At 38.8% G+C, this 21396-nt stretch overlaps 2 protein-coding genes across 7 annotated transcripts in view; both read right to left on the bottom strand.

Annotated features, from left to right (window-relative positions):
* Positions 1–1222, bottom strand: part of IDO2 (indoleamine 2,3-dioxygenase 2) — a 47027-nt gene extending 45805 nt beyond the window's left edge. For 2 of the 6 annotated variants that reach the window (XM_007178420.3, XM_057537360.1), the window contains exon 1: positions 930–1201. In XM_007178420.3, the coding sequence (XP_007178482.2) occupies positions 930–1028 (99 nt within the window). In that variant the 5' untranslated portion in view covers positions 1029–1201. Of the gene's footprint in view, positions 1–906 lie in introns of all 6 variants that reach the window. The other 4 variants (XM_007178424.3, XM_007178421.3, XM_007178423.3 and 1 more) reach the window with 4 other exon arrangements.
* A 6364-nt stretch (positions 1223–7586) lies between these two features.
* IDO1 (indoleamine 2,3-dioxygenase 1) lies at positions 7587–20603 on the bottom strand. The gene is made up of 10 exons (XM_007178419.2): positions 20461–20603; positions 15967–16062; positions 15734–15853; positions 15143–15261; positions 14472–14486; positions 11971–12070; positions 11301–11418; positions 10201–10252; positions 9601–9749; positions 7587–8648 (listed from the first exon to the last, which is right to left on the bottom strand). The coding sequence occupies exons 1-10, from the start codon at positions 20557–20559 to the stop codon at positions 8284–8286; spliced, it is 1233 nt and encodes a 410-aa protein (XP_007178481.1). The 5' UTR covers positions 20560–20603; the 3' UTR covers positions 7587–8283.
* Positions 20604–21396: the final 793 nt, after the last annotated feature.

Below are 21396 nucleotides of genomic sequence, written 5' to 3'. Positions count from 1 at the left end.
TTAAAGTGTTGACATTTTAGACCTGACCATTAAAGGAATTGCATTACAAGTTGAGCCTTAAGAAAAATTAAGAAATAGGTACTGGGGCTTCCCTGGTGGGGCAGTGGTTAAGAATCCGCCTGCCAATGCAGGGGACACAGGTTCGAGCCCTGGTCCAGGAAAATCCCACATGCTACGGAGCAACAAAGCCCATGCACCACAACTACTGAGCCTGCGCTCTAGAGCCCGTGAGCCACAACCACTGAGCCTGTGCGCCACAACTACTGAAGCCCACGCACCTAGAGCCCACGCTCCGCAACAAGAGAAGCCACCGCAATGAGAAGCCCGCGCAGCACAGTGAAGAGTAGCCCCCGCTCACTGCAACTAGAGAAAGCCCGTGCACAGCAACGAAGACCCAACGCAGCCAAAAACAAATAAATAAATAAATTTTAAAAAAAGAAAGAAATAGGTGCTGTTTGTCCTCGAAGGTTCTTTCCCCTTCTCAGCAATTTCTGTGAATATCTAATCCCTCCTACGAACCTCGAACACAGCCAGGGTCCCTTGTGTTCTCTTTTCTCTCCCACTAGCAAGTCAAGATAAACTGATTTACTCATATAATTGATCTTTATCTAAATTCTCTCTCTTTCTCTCTCTCTCTCTCTTTTTTTTTGATAACTGCACATTTGCTCATGAATTTGCTGAAATGATTGACAATCCATTAAAAAAAAACAACTGACATTAAAACAATCCATTTGCTCTATCCCCTGCTGTAGCGGTCACTTCCCCTTTGTTGGTAATCACACTGTGCCTTATTTGTATTATCTGTCCCAAATCAATGACTTGGCATTTATACTGCATCTCTCTTAATGACCACATCAATTAAACAAACAAACACCCAAGTCAGCCTCTCAAGAAAGCTATACTGACCTGCTTTAAGACCCTATCCTTACCAGAGGATTTGGAAGAAGAAAGCCATAATCTTCAGAAATATGAAATCTTCCTAAAGTCAAAGGTGGTGCTGTCTTCAAATTCTGACTTTGAGGGTCCATAATTTTGTTTGAAGTATCTGCACAGAGGCTGCTGCTGAAGAGACAACTGCTCCAAATACATCAAAGACCCAGGGTAAGGGAGCTTCAAAACAGCATCTCTTCCTCGCAGTTTGCTGTACAGTTGTCTCGGGAACAGGGGAGAACCTTGCTCTAAGGTTGAATTCCACACTGCCACAGACTTTCTCTGACATAAGGCTGAGTAAATTATTAAAGACTGCTGATTAAAACAAACAGGCAAACAAAATCACCTCGGGGGGGAAAAAAAAACTCCTTTCTTTTCATATATGTGAATATAAGAAGATTGATTTTTAAACCCAGAGACAAATCTGTTCTATTTTAGAAAACGGGAAATGAACAAGCGTTTTGGTTGTGGATGATCCCAAACACCCCGACGGGAACTTGGTCCATGATGAACTTTGACAACTGGGTCTTTATTCCAAAGGTGTAAACATTGAAACTAGAAGTTAGTTACATTCAGATATTTCAGTGGATTGGCCATGGGTAGAGTGGGCATGAGGCCCTGAACGCATATCAGAACCTCAGAAGCGTTCTGCACGTATTTGAACAGTGTATTCTAAAGATTATTATTGCTTTGATTTACCTTAAGAAATATTATTGTTTTTGAAACCTTCCATGACATTAAAGGAGAATATATACTTTTGTGAAGTTTAACAAATGAGGTATAGCAGATACTAATGAATTTGAGAAAAGCCTAACAGATCATTTGATTTAACCTTCTACTTTTATTAAACATCTTTTGAGAACCGACCACTAAGATGGGAGACTTTACCTATGAACCAGGTACAGATGAGTAAACTGAGGCACACGCATGTGAATAATCCTGCCCACTGTCACTCCACTAATTATGTACTAGAGCTGACGTAGCTTGATCTCCAAGCCATTCCTTTGTTCACTCCATCAGGCTGCCAGGCTGTCTGTCAAAGGCGCCATCATGGTTTGAATTCACATCAGTATGGAGCTCACTGATAAGTTCCAGGCCATAGATGTGCACTGTGAAAATTCCAAAGACTCTACCTTTTGCCCAGTTGGACCCTGAACTTAGGTTGTCAGGTTGTCAACAAATTTATTTGGAAGCTGATTTGTCTATACACATCTTCTCCTCCCTCCCTTTCTCTAAGATAAGTATAAAAACTAAAGCAGGAAGTGCTCTGATAACTCCTGTAACAGTTCCCATGGAGCATTCAACTTTGAAGGTAGTATGTCAAAAGTAGCCTAATTGATTTATGGTTCATTAGACCCTAAGAGCCATCTTCAATTATCCACTTCCTCTTAGCCCAGCACCCAACCAGTTTTGAAGATTAATTTCTTATGCCCCCTAAAGGCAGTTTGTCAAACTTAATTTGTTGAATCATCTTCTTGTTTTTTCCTTCAAACTCAGGTGAAAAGAAGGCACAGTTATTTTTGTTTATGCTAGTTCTGTTATTTTTTATCCATTCCCTATGCACCCTCTTAAGAATTTACTCTAACATTATAAGAGCGTGGCATCAAATTACCAAAACTAAAAAGAGCGTGACAGAATAAGTGATCTAGTTCAATGCTCTCAGTAAACTATGAAAAACCTGAGGTTGATGGGAGTGAAATGACTTACCAAATGTCACCCTGGGTGTTACCATCAGAATTGGACTAGAATTTGGACGTCTCAGACCAGAACTTTCCACTCAGCCCACTCAGCTTGGCTTACCCGAGTGTGAATTTCTACTCTGTCTCCTATTAGCTATGTGGCTTTTTAAACAAGTGGCTTAAAATTCTAAGCTTCTGTTTCCACATCTACAGGAAATAGTAATATTTATCCCAGTGAATAAATGAGGAACATTAAGTAAAACACTTATCAAATGGGTAACAGTAAATAGTATTTTTCTCATGTTCTTTTCCCCTCATTCTGGAAATACAGTTTTAATATCTTATTTTTTCTGATATTCTTCCCTATCATTCTGAATATATCTTTTCTGTTTCAGTCGCTGACTCCTTTCCCTACTTCAGACCTAAATATATAGATATTTGCAGCATTATTATAACCATTTCCCCACCTCAGTATTCCTATGTATTTCCACCTGATCTTAACCATCAGTTCTATGCGCAGGTACCCAAGCCTGCATATTCAGCCTTCACTTTTCTTACTTCCAAGGTCTAAGTCCATGGAACTTGTGGGTCAGTGAACATCTCAGATTCTGCCACAAAATCATTAAGAACTCCTCCCTGTAAATTAAATAAAGTTCAAATTTCTTTGCCCTGACATTTAAGGATGTCCATCACCTGACCTCTAAACACCTCTAGCTGTGCAAAATTCTTCTATCACCTTGAACCTGTTTTACATCGTGTTTCAAGTTCTACCTAGTCGACTGTTACTAACACTCAAACATTGTATTTATCTAATCTTTTCTTTTTTTTTTAATAAATTTATTGATTTAGTTATTTATTTTTGACTGCATTGGGTCTTTGTTGCTGCGCGCAGGCTTTCTCTAGTTGTGGCAGAGCAGGGCCTGCTCTTCGTTGAGGTGTGCAGGCTTCTCATTGTGGTGGCTTCTCTTGTTGCGGAACACGGGCTCTAGGTGCACAGGCTTCAGTAGTTGTGGCACGTGGGCTCAGTAGTTGTAGCTCGCGTACTCTAGAGCGCAGGCTCAGTAGTTGTGGTGCATGGGCTTAGTTGCTCTGTGGCATGTGGGATCTCCCCGGACCAGGGCTCAAACCCATGTCCCCTGCATTGCCAGGCAGATTCTTAACCACTGTGCCACCAGGGAAGCCCCTCTAATCTTTTCTATTAGATTGTAAGTTCCTTGATGAACCCATATTTAACGCAACTTTGTATTTTCCTTTATCAGCAAGTTCAGTGTCTGAAGTTCAATAACTGCTGGTTAAATGAATGATCTCTCTCAGCATCTCATTTTTAGATTTGGGGTCTTGATGCCAGGTAGAAGTTTGTGCTGTTCTCTGTTACACCATTGTAGCCCTAGTCCCAGAGACATATTCTGAAGTAGGGAACGCAGTGGCCTCATGAAGCTTTGCTTGGCATCTTTCTTATTTACCAAGAGGAAGTTGGTTAAACATAATTGTGCCCAAGAACTTCCTCTCCTAATAGTAAGGTTTGTCGTTTCAGAGTCCTGGGTTCTATAATCAGCTTTCCCATGAATTATTGTAGTTTCAGTATACAACGAAGCTTCCCCGTCTCTTAAACTGGGCATTAGGGTCTTTTGGAAATGTACCAAGAAGTATTCAAAAAAGAAAGAAAAACATTCACAATGGAAATTTTTCTGTGTGTGATCTCAGATATACTTAGTTTTAGTTTCAAATTGATAAAGTCCCAAATCTGAATTGTCAAAAGCAATCAGCCCAGACAGCACTGGTACACTGAGGTTAATCTGGTACAGCTCATTCATTACACCTTTGTTCATAAATTCAATGGGAATTTCTAGTCCTTTCTAATTGTTCAAGCATCTGGCATTTTGCTTTTTTTTTTTTTTAACTCTCTTCTCTTTTTGACCTTTCCTATGACACGTATTCCTTCTGGTTGGACTATACTTAAAACTAATAAGAAAAAACTGATAGTTAACACTCACTGATTTTTTCCTCTGTGCCAAGTCCTACGGTAAGCATCTTTTATGGAGCAACTTACTTAACGTTCACAACAGCCCTGTGAGTTAGGTGCTATTATTATCTCCAACATTCAACTGAGGAAACCGCAGCTTGGGAAAGTTAAGTAAGAGCCCAAGGTCATACTTTTTGTAAGTGGTAGAGTCAGGGCTGGAGCCATTTGACTTGAAAGTCATCACTTTTAACCACTAGAGGCATGGCTTCCCTTCTTTGGTTTTTCTCTCTCATTGTTCTGGTTACAGTTTACCATTGGTGCCCTCCCTAGTTCAGGTCCTGACTTCCCTCTCACTGGGTGATTGCCTCTGTTCAAAGACTTTAGCCATCATCTCTAGGCTAAGGACTCCCAACATTTTGTTTGTAGTTGGGTCTCTCCTACCATCTACTAGACATCCTTACTCAACTGTTCTGTAGAGGCATCATAAGAAATACCTTAACACATCAGTCATAGACTAGACATCTTCCATTAAGACCAGGGCAAATGCTTACAAAACCTCCAGCAACTAGTTTAAGCTCTTGAGCAGAGAGCCCACTGCCAAGCAACAAATCCAAGGTTTACTTATTACTTATTCTCTGATAGTAAGAACCAAGCTCATCTCCCCCATCGATGCCATGTCTTGGTGAATGGTATCTTTCGGAACTGGCAATATTATTTGTGGGGCGCAGAGAAGAATAAAAATGTAAGGACCCTTGTTCAAACTTATTCAGAATTTCAAGACAGTGACAGTAGAGTATGAAGCCAAGTGTGGGCCCTTCTGCATGCAAGACCCTACCTGACAGCACGGGCTGGTCCTAGTAACTGTTGACGTAGCTGATCATTAGAGACCTAAAAGTCATCCCTTATCACATCCAACAGAACACCAGTCTTGCCACTCCTACTGCCATGATATTTCTTATGTTTCCATGATCTCCAATGCCACTGCCATTGTTTTCAATTCCTCACCATTTACTATTGGAAGAGTATATATTCCAAGCCTTAACTGATCTCTTTGCCTCAAATCTAAGCCCATGATACTTTCCCATCGTTGCAGGCTTGGATTCCTTTTACAACCTCCAAATTCATCCCCCTGCCTTCATTATCACTCCCCATTTTATCCCACCCCTACTCTTTTTTCCCCAAATACTACCAGAGTCATTTCAATGCATATTTCTTTACAATGGGCAATGCTTCATTTAAATATGATTCAAATATACGAATATAATAAAGTCATTTCTCTGCTTAAAAACATTCCCTCTGTTTTCAGGATAAATTGAAACTCCTTTATTGCATGGCCCTTTTTATTCTTTAATGTTTCAGCCATATTGAGCTGTGTGTACTTCCTCAGTAGACCTTGTTATGCTGCTAGTCTTTGAACACCCTTCTTTCTCTTCCTGGAATTTTCTAGCCTTTGGTTTGCATATTGTACACTAATCACCCTTTAAAACTCATCTCATGTATTGCCTCATCTAGGAAAATCTATTCTTACCGCGTACTTTTTTCAGTACCCTCCCCTTCCCTGTTTTGTCCCTGGAAAGCCCCACCCCCTCTGCTGCCCTCTAGTCTGGGTTGGGGACTCTATACTTCTAAACTGTCTGCTTATGTTTATATAGCCCTTATTTCATTGTGCTGAAACAATCCATTTGTCCATTTGTCCACTAGTGAGCTCCTTGAAGGTAGGGTTGGTGCCCTTAATCTTTCTACTATCTAGCTCAGGAGGTAGCATCCTAGGTTTGCTTATTAAATGGTTATTGAACAAATGAGTCATTAGAGCAGAGATTCTGGTGCTTACAGGGTTAGGTCTAACCTGGTTAATGAAACAGTACTTGAGTCAACGCAGTATTCATCGACAAATGATCCTTGAACAACATGGGTTTGGACTGCATGGGTCCACTTACACGTGGATTTTTTTCCATATTAAATACTGCAGTGCTACAGTGTTCCGCAGTTAGGGTTAGGATTAGGGTTAGGGTTAGGGTTGAATCCCAGGATGCAAATTTCAAATACTGAGGAACCACATATACGGAGGCCTGATCAAAAGTTATATGTGGATTTTTCACTGTGGGGAAGGTTGGTGTCCCTAGCCCCCAAGTTGTTCAAGGGTCAAATGTATTTCTTCTCTTAATGGATGATATTTTAAGTACACTGCTAAGTGCTGTAATGTAAAAGTGAGAAAGCCATGGATCTTTTCTACAGGGAACTGACAAATTAGCAAGTGAAATAAGACACAAACACACACACACACACATACACACAGCCATGATCATTACATAAGAGAAAAGCGACATGTACTAAAAGAGAATAAAAAATCTGTGGGGACAGAGTTGAGAGAGAATTCCCTACCTTCAGGTGGTTTGGGTAATGGCCTAAACTAGTGGGTCTCTAATAGATATGGGTGGGAAGTGGTTGTTTTGGCATGATCATTGGAGATCTTCCCAGGGTCCATGAGGCTTTGACTGTCCTTGGAGAATTAGACAGCCTGTTATGTGTACTCTTCAAACGACACTCTCTTCAAAGGACAAGTTTTCCTGGTGTTGCCCTTTACTCATTCACCGTGCCTCCACCATGTTAGAAAACCACCAGCAAAAAATAAGAAACATAATTCCTGTTCTGACTTACCAACAGCGTTATAGACAGGAAAAAAATGCCATTGAGGGAAAACCCGTTGTAAACTTTGAAAAATTATAGATATATAAAATGATTGTTACATCAAAATCATTGTCTTTATGATCTGGAAGAAATAGAAGAGCTATTCTACTTTTGAACACATGTTGTTTAAAATCTCCATAGATTAACGTAGCCTATCAATTGATTTTTTTCTGGATGAATTTGCAGATCACATACAGGATTGAATCATAGCTGGAAAGCACCTTAATCTATTTTAGACGTGTGAAAACAGACGAGAGAGGTAAGTGAATTATTGAAGGCCGCAGAGCAGTTTTCTTTTTAACAGACTTTATTTTTTTAGAGCAGTTTTAGGTCCATAGCAAAATTGAACAGAAAGTACAGAGTCCCCATGTATCTTCTACCCAACACACACACATCTCTGCACACCAGAATGGTACCCTTGTTACAATTGATAAACCTACATTGACACATTATGAGCATCCAAAGTTCACAATTTACATTAAGGTCCACTTCTGGTGGTGTACATTCTATGGGTTTTGGGAAATGAATGGCATGTATCCACCATTATACTATCATACAGAATAGTTTCACTGCCCTAAACATCCTCTGTGCTTCTCCTGTTCATCGCACCCTCTGCCCTAACCCCTGGCAATCACTGATCTTTTTTCTGCCTCCATGGTTTTACCTTTTTCCAGAATGTCACATAGTTGGAATCACGCAGTCTGTAGCCTTTTCAGAGTGACATCTTTCACTTAATAACATGCATGTCATGTTTCTGCAGGTCTTTTCATGGCTTGATCACTCATTTCTTTTTAGCCCTGAATAATATTCTACTGTAAGGATGTGTACCTCGGTTTATTTCATGCTTCCAAGTTTTGGCAATTATGAATCAAGCTGCTATAAACATCCATGTGCAGGGTTTTTTTAATGGACATTAGTTTTATTTTCCTCTCCTCAAGTTATGAAATGTTAATGCTATTTCTGATATAATGGGCAGTGACATTACCACATGTGGTAGCAATACAAGCACTTTCTTGGATGACCTTAATCTTCCTTCAACAGGGAATTCACAGTTGTACTTCTTACAGTCTTTAGAAAATCCATGATATCGGTGCCTCCAGTTCCTTTACTTTTTGGTTCTGAAGGCTCTTTCGAGGTTTGTTTTTTCTTGGATGGCCGGCTTGCAGGAATCACAATGTACTTAACTACTATTTGCAAATGGTAGTCTCTCAGAGAGACCATGGCTTGCACACATTCATTATAAATTTCCTGCAGGGTGGCATCACCTTTTGAAAGGACAAACTTACGGACCGAGGGGCCTGACTCTAATGAGCGAAGAAAGTTCTGGTGAGCTGATGGCATATATGTTCTCATTTCCTGGAGGAATTTAGCAGCAGAGTCTGAAGGAACTAAAGACAAAGACGGATTAGTAAGGAGGTCAAAGCATTCTCCAATCCAGGGAAGAAGGGCAGAGTGAGGTCGGAGTGGGTGGCCATGAATTTACGACCATCTTGTTAGCATATTACTAGGCTTGCTACTAGTAATGGTAATTATTGTAAAATATACTTAATTCTGAAAACCACATGAACTAAACTCATATTTTTGTTTTGCTTCCTTTCTCACTTTCCTACTGGATTTGATCCTTCTAAGAAGGACAGAGTATATGTACTATACCTGACAGATCATGATGCTGAATCCAAGAGAATATAAGGGATCATTTTTAAATAAGCGAATGAGCTCAGGAAAAAGCTTATTATCATGCAGCCCAAAGCCTTCCCCTTTGACTATTCAATAGAAGTTTAGGAAGACAAAGAAAAGTAGAAAGAAGTTCTTCCTGGAGCTTCTTCCACTAAGCCCCCTTAATCCTCTAGAAGGAATATAATGAGTGTGGCTCATCTTTAAACTTTGGTGCAGGCATTGCCCCGGGACCCCCAAGGCAGTAGGATGGCAGAACTAGACAGTGCCAAGCCTCTCCACTCCCCAGTTTCAACTCATGGTCTTATCTCATCTGCAGGAGACTTTCTTTTTCTGAATCTGGTCTTACATTTTCAGAACATGTGATATTGGCTTCACCACAGTCAATCAGACCTCATAGACATGTTCAAAGGTCAAGATCACGACAGTGTTGAACTTGGTCTAAATTCTGGCTTCACTGCTTTCTAGCTGGTTAACAGGGAGCCTGTCTATTATGCTCTTTAAGTTTCTGTTTCTTCATCTGTGAAATGGGATAATTGCAATAAAGTCTCTACTATTCTCCTAAAAGCATCAGATAAGCTCAGATAAGATGCTGATGGGAAAGTACTTTTTAGATACTATTCTATTAGCATAAGAGATGATGATTATTTGTCATTTGCCACTCACCTCCACCAACAGTATGCTGAATGCCCAGCAGAATATCAAAGCACTGAAAGATGCTGCTTTGGGCTGCACTGCCCCCGGCAAACTTCTTTGGGGTGTCCCAGACACCTTCATACAGCAGACCCTCTGACAGCAAAGGGTTGCCTTTCCAGCTAAACCAGGAAGGAAAGAATAATTGTTATTTTATGAATTGCCAAATTGTCATATGTCAAATCTTGCAATAGAGGATGAATGGAAGGTGAAATGAGATAGATTTCATTATACTTCTTCCACATTCTCCCTTCTACTCATGTTCATGCATGAGAATAATAAATAATACGGTTCTGAGCAAATCTGGCATAAGTATTCTATGCGTGAAACCTTACCTTTGCACTACCAAAGATTATTCCACTCTCCTTAAAATGACTAGCTTTCGGGTCCATATTCCAGCGTATGCCTGGCCAAGTAATAACCCAGAGAATAGTCTATTGTTTCTTACAATGTGTACTTTAGGATATAAATTGTTTCTGAAACTGGATTGATAGTAGGGACCATCAGTGGAAACGTTGTCTTCTTGATGTTAATTATCTAAGAGAAAACAGATTCAAGCATAAGGCTACGTACCCAGATAAGTATATGCGAAGAACATTGAAAAATAGGTCTGGGTCCACATATTCTGAAAAAAAGATGAGATATGTTTAATTAAGTAGCATCAGCTAGATTGGGAAAAATCAAGGTGTTATAAACAACTGATCATGGATTTCAGCATAGGATACGAGAAAGGCGTTAGGTCAGCCTGTGCAGAGAAATTCCCTGAGGACAAGCTCTCCCTCACCTGCCCATTCTCATCACCTGTGTCCACTGAACGGGGTCTACCTTGGGGCTAACACACAGCTTGTGACAAAGAGCCTGGGCCCGCCCACCACTCATCTTCAGGAGACCAATTAAGCTGCCAATATTTACTTAAGACTACTTCATGTGTTTACTGATACAACAGATACATTACTTACATAAAGAAAACAACAAGCCGAAACAAAAAGAAAACTGAAAACAAAACCTCCAGGATCCCCAGTGGACCATGGGTGTCCCTCCCCAAAGGTTGCTAATGTCTTTGGTTTGAAGGTCAATCTTCTTGCCAAAGCTCAGTGATACACAGTCACATATTTGTTGGAGCAACCCAGTAGGGCACATTTCCTTTTGCAAATCCTTGTTTCTGTACTCTTTTGGTTATTGTTGGTTTTTAGCTGTTAATTTGCAATAACTTTCGAGCTCAATGGCTTTTCTATTTTTCTTATTTTTTCCTTTTTTAGTTAGCTTGTGAAAAAGCAGAATTCGCAGACGGTTCCTATCAAGCAAAAGCTAAGTTTTTCAGAACTTAAAACATCCTGTACTTTTGGTAAGTTTCTCCACGGTTTTTAGTGGGAGACAAGGATGTTCCTTAGAGGTAAATAGCCCTAGCTTGGAATTCTGGCTTCACTATTTACTACTTATGTAATCTTGGGTCATTTATCTTATCCCTCCAAATTTAGATTCCCTTATATGTAAAATGGACATAATAAAACCTGCCATATGGAAAGTATAATGATTTAGTGAGATAAAATAAAGCGCAAACACACCCACTACGTGAGAGTTGGTTTTGCTTCTGTTTTCTCTACAACTTACATCTTAGATAACTAGAAACATTTGACAGTGGCCTGGCATGTTGTAAGGCATACAATACTTGCCATGAATTTGGTGAAACATTGCAAGGGCTTTGTGCAGACAAGAAGTTATATCAAGCAATGCCTTTTGCAAAGTATCTGGGTCTTCACGTTGTATTGCATTAAATATAATGGGGATCACCTTTAAAAAAAAAAAAAGAAAACAAATACTTAAGATTTCCTAACACTAAATATTGGCATAGAATAAAATTCTCCTAAATCTTAATCCCTCAATTAAATTTCATATTTCCATTTCTTTCTTGGGCTGAGTACCCTCTGATTGTTTGACTAATTTCCATATATTTAATTAAGCTTGGATTTGTCTTTATTCACTTATCACTTAGAGATAAGTTTATATAATTCTATATATTTCTATTTCTGAGGGACAAAACCATTATATTTATGTCACTGTGTGATAGAGTTCCAATGCCAAGTTGCATTGAAAATACTTCTCTCTTACAGGGGTTTCAAATTTTATTCTAAATATATGGCTCCTACATTTTATCTTTTAGGTAATACACAAAAACAAATAAAATATTTATTTCTTCCAGATGATCTCTAGTTTCCAATTCAGTCATCAAATGCTCTATTCAGTCAGGATAAAGTTATTTCATGCAGAATATAGTTCAGCTACTAAGTGATTGCTCTGCTTATGTGTATCAAGATACACATTTTCCAGGATGGACTGACATACTTTGATTGCAGAAGCAGCTGCTGTTTCCACCACCAGAGAGACCAGGAAGAACCCTTTACCACAGTCCCCGCCAGGGAACGAGAATAGGATGTCCATGTTCCTAAGAAAAGTAATCCAGGAAGTCAAGAATTTAGAAAAATATAAAACATAAACACTGAAAAGAAAAAAAAAAAGAATTTAACAAAAATATTGATATATTTGTCAAATATTTATTAGTTTTCAAGTCTTTTTATTTATCCTACATTTTCAAAATAATCTTGTGAGGTAAGTATGGCAGGTTTTACCATATCCATTATGTAGTTAGGAGTAGTGGTGTTAGGTCTATTGTCTAAGGTCATATAATTAACAGTAGATTAAGCTGAGACTTGAAATTCCTTTCTAGAACTTGAAACTAAAAACTTCAAGACTAGTTCTTTCTCTATTATCCCATCAATTTTTCACATGCACATGTATTACTGTATATATATGCACACATACATATATATATATATATATATAAGCTCAATGTTTATAGACATATCTGTGAGGTATGGTTTTTAAAAGTAGAATTTTGGCTTAAATAAATGTATTCATATCCATATTTTTATCTGTGAGCCTGATTCAATTTCTCAGTGATTTATCTGCCTAACAAAGGAATTGACTGGGAAATTCAAATCACTGATTACCCCCTATTTTCTTTTTCACTGAAGTTTTGCATTGATGTAAACGTGGTCTCAGTATCTGTATATCTCTGAGTTTCATGGCAGTTACATTTATGGTCTCAATCCAGACCACTTCCTTACTTGCTGTGTGACCTTGAATAAGATTATTTCATCAGTTTCAGCCTCAGTGTTCTCATCTGTCAAATGGGACTGTTGATATCATTCTCCCATTCGAAAACCTTCCATAACTTCCCATTTAAGATACTGTTTAAACCCCATATCAGAGCCAAAAGTCCTACATAATATTTTTAAGTTTATTTTTTCATCCGTTTCATGTACTGTTACTTTCGTCATTCATTATTTATCAGCGACACTAGAATTTTCGGTTCTGAAATGCACCAGGATTTTTGTCACTTCAAAGCCCTCACTCTTGCTGTTTTCTCCACTGTGAACATGCTCAGCTTTTCCTTCTTCTAACTGATGCCTAGTCACTCTTCAGGACTCAGCTTCAATAACTTGCTATAAGGATTCTTCCCTCATGCCTTTTGTTCGGTTAGAACTCTTAGCACTTTACTTTCTTAATCCTTCTCTTAATCATATAGTAATTTACATAATTTTCATATATCTTCTTTCCTCCACATTAGCCCAGGTTCATCAGGGCAGGCTTATTCCGATGGTACTAACTTTTGTTTCCTTAGCTCTTAGCCTCTATTTAGTACACAGGCCAAAAATAGTAAGAATTGGGTCAAAAAGAATAGATTTATATTTCTGGCCTCTGAGGTCATTGAGTCATAGATACATAGGTGTATGTGCATTTTGTATATATGCATATTAATTAAATTTATTGACAGATCTTCCTCAACTTATGATGGTGTTACATCTCAATAAACCCATCTTAAGGTGAAAATATTTTCAGTTGAAAATTCATTTAGTACACCGAACCTACCAAACATCATAGCTTAGCCTAGCCCACCTTAAGTGTGCTCAGCACACTTACATTAGCCTACAGTTGGGCAAAGTCATCTAACACAAAGCCTATTTTATAATAAAGTGTGGAATATCTCACATAATTTACTGAATACGCTAATGAAAGTGAAAAACAGAATGGTTGTCTGGGTGCAGAATGGTTGTAATTGTATCAGTTGTTTACCCTTGTGATCGCGGGGCTGCTGGGGAGCCCTGACCATTGCCCAGCATCACAAGAGACTATGTACTGCGTATCTATCTCGGGAAAAGATCAAAATTCAGGCTTCCCTGGTGGCGCAGTGGTTGAGAGTCTGCCTGCCAATGCAGGGGACACGGGTTCGAGCCCTGGTCTGGGAAGATCCCACATGCCGCGGAGCAACTGGGCCCGTGAGCCACAGCTACTGAGCCTGCGCGTCTGGAGCCTGTGCTCCGCAACGGGAGAGGCCGCGACAGTGAGAGGCCCGCGCACCGCGATGAAAAGTGGCCCCCGCTTGCCGCAGCTAGAGGAAGCCCTCGCGCAGAAACGAAGACCCAACACAGCCATAAATAAAAAAAAAGATCAAAATTCAAAAAAGTACGGTTTCTAGTGAATGTGTACTGCTTTTGCATCATATTAAAGTCAAAAAAATCTTAAGTCAAACCATCCTTAAGTGGGGTATCATCTGCATATGCAAGTATATATATTAATAGCTATAATATCAAACAGACACAGTCTAATCACAGTCATAGATATAATTAAGGACCAGAACTACTTGCTCTTTCAATAATTATTTGAATTACTTTTTGCCTAAAATCAATTGGTGTTTCAAAAGAACGCATTTGGAGGGTATTGATACACCTATGTTTACTCTGAATAACAAATAATTCTTAGAATAAAAAAGATCGAATACTCACTCATAAGTCATGGGCCTTAGGAAAGCAGCCATGAAGCAGCGGATCAATTGGAAGAGAGAAAGGAAACCAGTGTAAAAATTAAATGCTTTTGAGTTATTGTTATTCCATTTAATACCACTGATCTAGCAAAGGTAAAAACAATAGATAAAATATAGAAAAAATATGTTTTCTGATATTTATCAAGTAGGCATCACAAACGCCTAACTTAGGACTTTTATAAGTGAAATAAAAAATTAAATATGCAAGGAGCACACGTGGAGAGTCAAAACTAGTTGTTACTCGTAAGAAAGTTTTCTAGATCAAATCATTTCATTTTGTGGTATTCCCACATCTAGAATACTCCTCTGCAGATACACACCGAGAGCCTCTGACCCTTAATTGCAGCAGGTTCCATCACTCAGTGCTTAGGAAGTGCCTAGTTTCAAGCAGGCTGCTTTGAAAGCCCAGACATTGCCATCTATACAGCCAGTCAAATTAATCAAACTGAACACTTATGATGTGTGCATTTCACTGTATGCTAATTAGACACCTCTCTCTCACATGCATATGCATTTTACACCTTAACAGCAGAAAAGAAAGCCCCGCTGCCAAAGATTAAACCAATGACTAACTCCCCTTGATTCAAATAGTGTGCACTCCTTTCATTCCTGTTGTAATCACTGTTTACATACCCACTGGGATCCTTTTTCTTCCAGTTTGCCAAGACACAATCTGCATAAACCAGAATAGGGGGCAGTCCTAGCTTCTCAGATACCTTGCAGTAAGGAACAGCAATATTGCTTGGCAAGACCTAATTAAAACACGATATTTAGTGTTCACATTTGAAATGTCTCACCTTTTCTTCTGCTTTCTGGCTGTCAAAAAATTAACTGTTATACCTAACGGCACTGTGAAACCAAACAAATGTCATTTTCTCTTCCTCATTTCGTAACTTAATCCCAGTACTTGTTAAATCCTTATGTTTTAGATTTGTGACGATGCAGACATAATCTGGGCATAGACAGAACAAAGCAGTAGAGGGCGAGAGGAAACAAAGGCTGTATCTTGATTTTCTAATGCCCTGTGAACCATTTGCAGTCATTCGCTCATGCACCCATCCATCCCACAAATATTCGTTAGGCAACTCCTCTGTGCAAGGTACTCATTCTGTTTCCCAAGCTTCACAAAATGCAGTTACAATACTTTTAGAATTGTTTACATTAACTGTAAACTGGATATAAATCTGTCGTGTTAGCATAAGAAATATGAGAAAATCTCCAAACCTTCCGGACATCTCCATCACCTTCACCCCACACGTACGCCATGGTGATATACCCCAGAACCAGATGTGCAAGGCGCTGTGACTTGTGTCCTTGGAGGCCGTCAATGCTGAAGGTTGTTAACTGAGAATAAACAGAGAGGTTGGCCCAACTCAAAATGCATGTTGTGATAGCTGCAAAACCAAGTTAACACTTTGAAGACGCTAAAACAGAAAACATGTCATATTTTTTCAAACCTTCTCAACTTCTGCACGTAGTTGGCCATTCTTAATCAGTTCAGGCAGATTTTTAGCAATGGAAATCCAGGCATCATAAGGGTGAGGTAGCTCCTCCTTGAAAAGAAGAAATAGGACTTTGATTTACTAGTGGAAGGTATTACGAAATAGTTTTGCCTCCGCTGATGGTCCGTCTTGCCTCCTTCTCAGTGCTGTGCAATGCTGACACTCCCTTACCTGTCGAGTGACACCAGCCCATGCACTGTCATCTGCACACTTAGGGCACAGGACCTTCTCTGTGCTCTTCTTCTTCCTCTCATCTACTTCCTTTTCAAAGGTCACTTCAAAAGTTTCACTGAAATCTTCCTGACTATTCCATTCTATTCTTATACCTCCAGTGAGGAATCCTATGGATTATACCTTTTCACATTAAGTAATTTATTGCTATCTGCTATTATTTTTTCTCTTCTCAGCTAGATTTTAAGGTTTTTTGAATGGAAGAGAAATGAGATTTATTAAATGTCAGTAGGAGACTAGGCAGTTTTACTCAGTAATTTCTCATTTAATTATAATAATGGCCCCAAAAGTTGATTGTTATCTCCAAGTCATAAATAAGAAAAGCAAGTGTTGGGCAGTTTTGGTAACTTGTTTTGTATGTACAGTTTATTGTGACTCAAACATGAGGGTTTCCAGCTTTTAAAAAACCTTGCTCTTTTTACATCTCACTAACTGATGGCAAGGATTTTTATCATGCTTTTAATCCTATTTTTCTTAGCACAGTACTGGACATGTACGAGGTGCTGTATAGATACATGTTGATTGCTTCCTTTGGTACTACAGGCTAATTTTTTTGCCCAGTAAGTAAAAATGAAATCTAAATAAAAGAGTGTTAAAAACAAGACAACAGGCCCAAAATGGAGTAACTTAAGTCGCATGTCACCAACTCAAGACAATACTTATTATAGTTTCTGCCTCTCCCAAAATGGAATCCTAAAACAGTCAATCCAGAATTACCTGGCTGACAAGTACTGAGGTCATCTGCACATAGGCCGCTGCCATTCCCTAAAGGAACTTGACCTTGACACTCCAATCCACTTTTTGCTGGTATAACGTCCTTGTTCCTGCTCTCCTCTGCCTAGAGAAGTCTTTCATTTTTGTACAGCTCCTGAGACCCCCTTTCTTTCTGCTGGTTGAGATGCTGCCTGATTCATGAATCCCTGAAGGAAGCTAATGGCATCTTTAAAATTTACTCAGTTGGGTTTTGTTTTTTAACACGTGTCTCCCTGGATCTTATATTTATAATCACATCTCAAGGGAAAACATAAAAACCAAAGGCCTAGGCCACACCCTGAAATGAGATTCAGATCCCTGAACAACTCCCCTAGGCCTTCTTCATAAAGCTGCTTCCAGACATGCTCTTAGTAGCACCAATACTGAACTATGGGGATGGAGGACACATCAAGAGTTTACCTGAAACCAAGGTGAGTGAGGCTTTAAGCTTCAAGACCAAGTTAATAGGGCTTCCCTGGTGGCGCAGTGGTTGAGAATCTGCCTGCCAATGCAGGGGACCCAGGTTCGAGCCCTGGTCTGGGAAGACCCCACATGCCGCGGAGCAACTAGGCCCGTGAGCCACAACTACTGAGCCTGCGCGTCTGGAGCCTGTGTTCCGCAACAAGAGAGGCCACGATAGTGAGAGGCCCACGCACAGTGATGAAGAGTGGCCCCCGCTTGCCGCAACTAGAGAAAGCCCTCGCACAGGAGTGAAGACCCAACACAGCCATAAATAAAAAATAAAAAAATAAATAATTAAAAAAAAAAAACCAAGTTAATATTATAAAGAAGCAATAAAACATGAAGACAAATGTAACAAACTTCAAACATGTTCAGGGGCTGCAGATAATTGGCCAGACTTAACCTGTCAGGGCAGATTTTTAGGAATGAAAGATCCAGGCAGTATATTCACTAGATAGTCACCTTTCTTGTTTGCTCTGAATTTTTCTCCCTAACCATACAAATACTGTGTTCTGGTGTTTTTAGTAATACATATACATTTTCTTTGTTGTGTATTTCACTGTGTAGCATGCCCGACTTTTTGATTATTGCTATTTCCCCAAAATGACAGAGATACTCTATTATGTGTCAAGATTAGTGTCTTATTGGACAGAACTTTCAACACATGTAAAATTCAATCAGTAATATCCTTCTGGTTCAGAGGATGCCTAAATGATAGAAAATAAATTAATAAAGAGTAACACAGAGGGCCATTCAACTCCCGCTAGATTAGAGAATGTATTTTGCATCTACATGGAATCAGAAGACATATTATTTTCCTTTAGAATAGGAAGCTGATAGATTATAAGAGATGAAATAGACATTTTTGAATACATAATGTCCAGGAAAGATCTTCAGTGAGGAAATAAAAGTAACCTTTTTTTTTTTTCATCCTGTTTCAGGATATTGAATCTAACTTCCTAAGCATCTCAAGTAGCAGCATTATTTTTTAAGTAGCTCAGGAAGAGTTTTGTTTTACTTTAGTTTTCAGGTTTTACTTTAACCCTTGGAATCTGTTTTAGAGGTCTACATAATTACTGTGATTTTTTTTATTTTCTAAAAGAACCAACTTTTTAGAAAAAAAAAAAGAATAAATTTGATATGAGGCTTTGCAGTTTCTGAAAAAGTTTTTTTTTGGTACCATTGATAAATACATCCTTGAAACATCCAATCCTGGCACTTTGGCATTTGTGTGCTTGTATGAAGGGGAAGTAAGTCTGAATATTATTGATTTGCAAATATAAAGTAAACCAGTGCTTTTAGCAAAAAAATTAAAACATACTTCATTTTCTTCAATTAACTTAATTATGTGAAGAGGAAGATTAGATTGGGAAAAAAAATTGTTTGAGATTTGCCTGAATTACCCAAGGTAGTTACAGGATGTGATTTCTAAGTACAGTTAGATTGGAACCTCTGACTAAATTATATATACGCTGCCTTTAAAGGTTCTCTCTAGAGTGTGCACTCTTATCCATTTGAGCCACAAACAAATGAGACATTCTGGTATACAGCATTGTCACAACATGTAACTGGTTCCTAGAAATCCTCTCCTAGAATCTCATGTACCTTGTTAAACCCAAGAGTAGGGAAAAAAAAACCAACCAAAAAATGCCTTGTGATCTCTCCTTCTCTTGAGTGAGGCTGTGTAGCATAACTGATAACGGTTTTAAGAGCACAGACTCTGCTGTCATACAGAGCGAAGTAAGTCAGAAAGAGAAAAACAAATACCATATGCTAACACATATATATGGAATCTAAAAAAAAAAAAAAAAAAGGTTCTGAAGAACCTAGGGGCAGGACAGGAATAAAGACGCAGACCTACTAGAGAATGGACTTGAGGACGGGGAGGGGGAAGGGTAAGCTGGGACGAAGTGAGAGAGTGGCATGGATATATATACACTACCAAATGTAAACTAGATAGCTAGTGGGAAGCAGCTGCATAGCACAGGGAGATCACCTGTGACCACCTAGAGGGGTGGGATAGGGAGGGTGGGAGGGAGACGCAAGAGGGAGGAGATATGGGGATATATGTATATGCATAGCTGATTCACTTTGTTATACAGCAGCAACTAACACACCATTGTAAAGCAATTATACTCCAATAAAGATATTAAAAAAAAAAAAAGAAATCACAGACTCTGGAACCAGACTGATTAGGCTCACATCCTATCTCTGCTATTACTAGCTGTGTGAGTTTGGATAATTACTTAAATTCTGCATTCTACATTTCTCATCAGGGAAACAAGATTAATAATATACATACCTTTCAGGATGATTGTAAAGATGGAGTAAGTTAACATTTGTAAATTTGCTTAAAAAATGCGATGTAAGTGTTTGATGATTACAATATTAATGATAAGATGCTTTTCATGACGCTCTTGGGAAGATAACTTAGGAAAATGTAGTTTTAAGGCACACATTCACTCTAATGCCTTGCCCTTTGTAGGCAAAACTTGTGGAAATAAAAAGGTAGCTCTAATTCTATCTAAGCCTGAATCTTAGGCTCAGTAAACACCGAGCAATATTAATACAACACAAAGTTGCTTGGTGCCCCACCTCAAAAACATTATCAAAGCAGGAACACATACTTTGTACAATCTAAGGTATATCAGCTGAGAAAGGGGGTTCTTTGACTCATGGGTCATTTATTACTTTATTTTTTTTTTCAAAATACCCTCTGAAATGCAATTGCCTTAAACCAAAATACTTCTGTAGTCTCCTGATCTCATCACACTCTGTGCCTGTGTGAGATAAGTAAGAAGTGCCTCTAAGGCTAAGTTTCTAGGTAGAAAATTTTAAGGAAGTTGAGACCCCTTTATTCAAACTCTGCCTCCAATTTTGGTACTGCTTTATCCACTTGTTCAGTAGAAATTACTGAACCACCTTTTTTCAATAGAAGTTAACTTGTCCAGGTAAATCATGATAAGAAAATATTTTTGCCCAGATTTCAGTGCCCTCGCTTACCAGTGGATTGGGCAGAGCAAAGCCCACAGCTTCATCTATGTGGTATTCTTCAAAGATCTTCCAAGAATTTTCCACAGGAGATGATTTGTCAGGTGCCATTCTTATAGCCTGCTCCTCTGGTACTTCTCAGTCTCTTGAGTAGTTTCAGATCATCTATTTATTACAGAGGTTGCCATAGCCAATGACCACAACTCACCTCATAGGCAGCAAGAAATGACTTCCACTTTTAGAATAGTTTCATTTTCTACTTTCTTTTTTTGTAATCTGATGAAAAATAAAACCACAAAAGCCTCACTACTCATCATATGAAGAAACTGAAAGTTTATACTCCTGGCAAACATTTATTACTTAGAACACCTACCCTTTCAGGAAGGGCCTGAAACAACAAAAACCATGAAAATAGGTGACCAGAAAGAACATTTTTATTTTATGGGAACTTTTGAACCTTTGAATTAAAATAATGAATTTAATCATGGCTAACGTCCTAAACCATCATTTAGTTATTACAGTCACTGGCTTTCTTTAAACCCCCAGGGTTCTTTGAACATATTAGTGTCTTGTTTCAGTAGCCATGAAAGAAAATCTCTGGTACCCAGAGTCAGTGCGTCTGAAATAGAAAAAAAAAAGAAAAAAGAAAAAAGCAAGCACATGAAGAATTTAGAAACATAGCATCTCTTCACCCCCTAGCTCCATTTTTCTTACCCAGTCTTTTATGTGCATTCACAATGATACTGTTCTTTCTTCTTCTTCGTATTCCTAATGAGTCATTTTTAAGGAAGATTTTCCTGCATCTCTACTTTATCTGATCTCTAAGGGACTGATAAGGAAACAGTCCACATTTGGAGACTCTGGAATATGTTCATAGTTGAAAGAAAGGATAAAACACCTTGAAAATGGTTCTTTCAAAATGCAATTAAGACTGCAATTTGGTAAATG

Source organism: Balaenoptera acutorostrata, chromosome 21, assembly GCF_949987535.1.
Source record: "Balaenoptera acutorostrata chromosome 21, mBalAcu1.1, whole genome shotgun sequence".
NCBI classification, from domain to species: domain Eukaryota; kingdom Metazoa; phylum Chordata; class Mammalia; order Artiodactyla; family Balaenopteridae; genus Balaenoptera; species Balaenoptera acutorostrata.
Note: the sequence above shows the minus strand (reverse complement) of the source record. Positions and strands in the feature narration are given on the sequence as shown.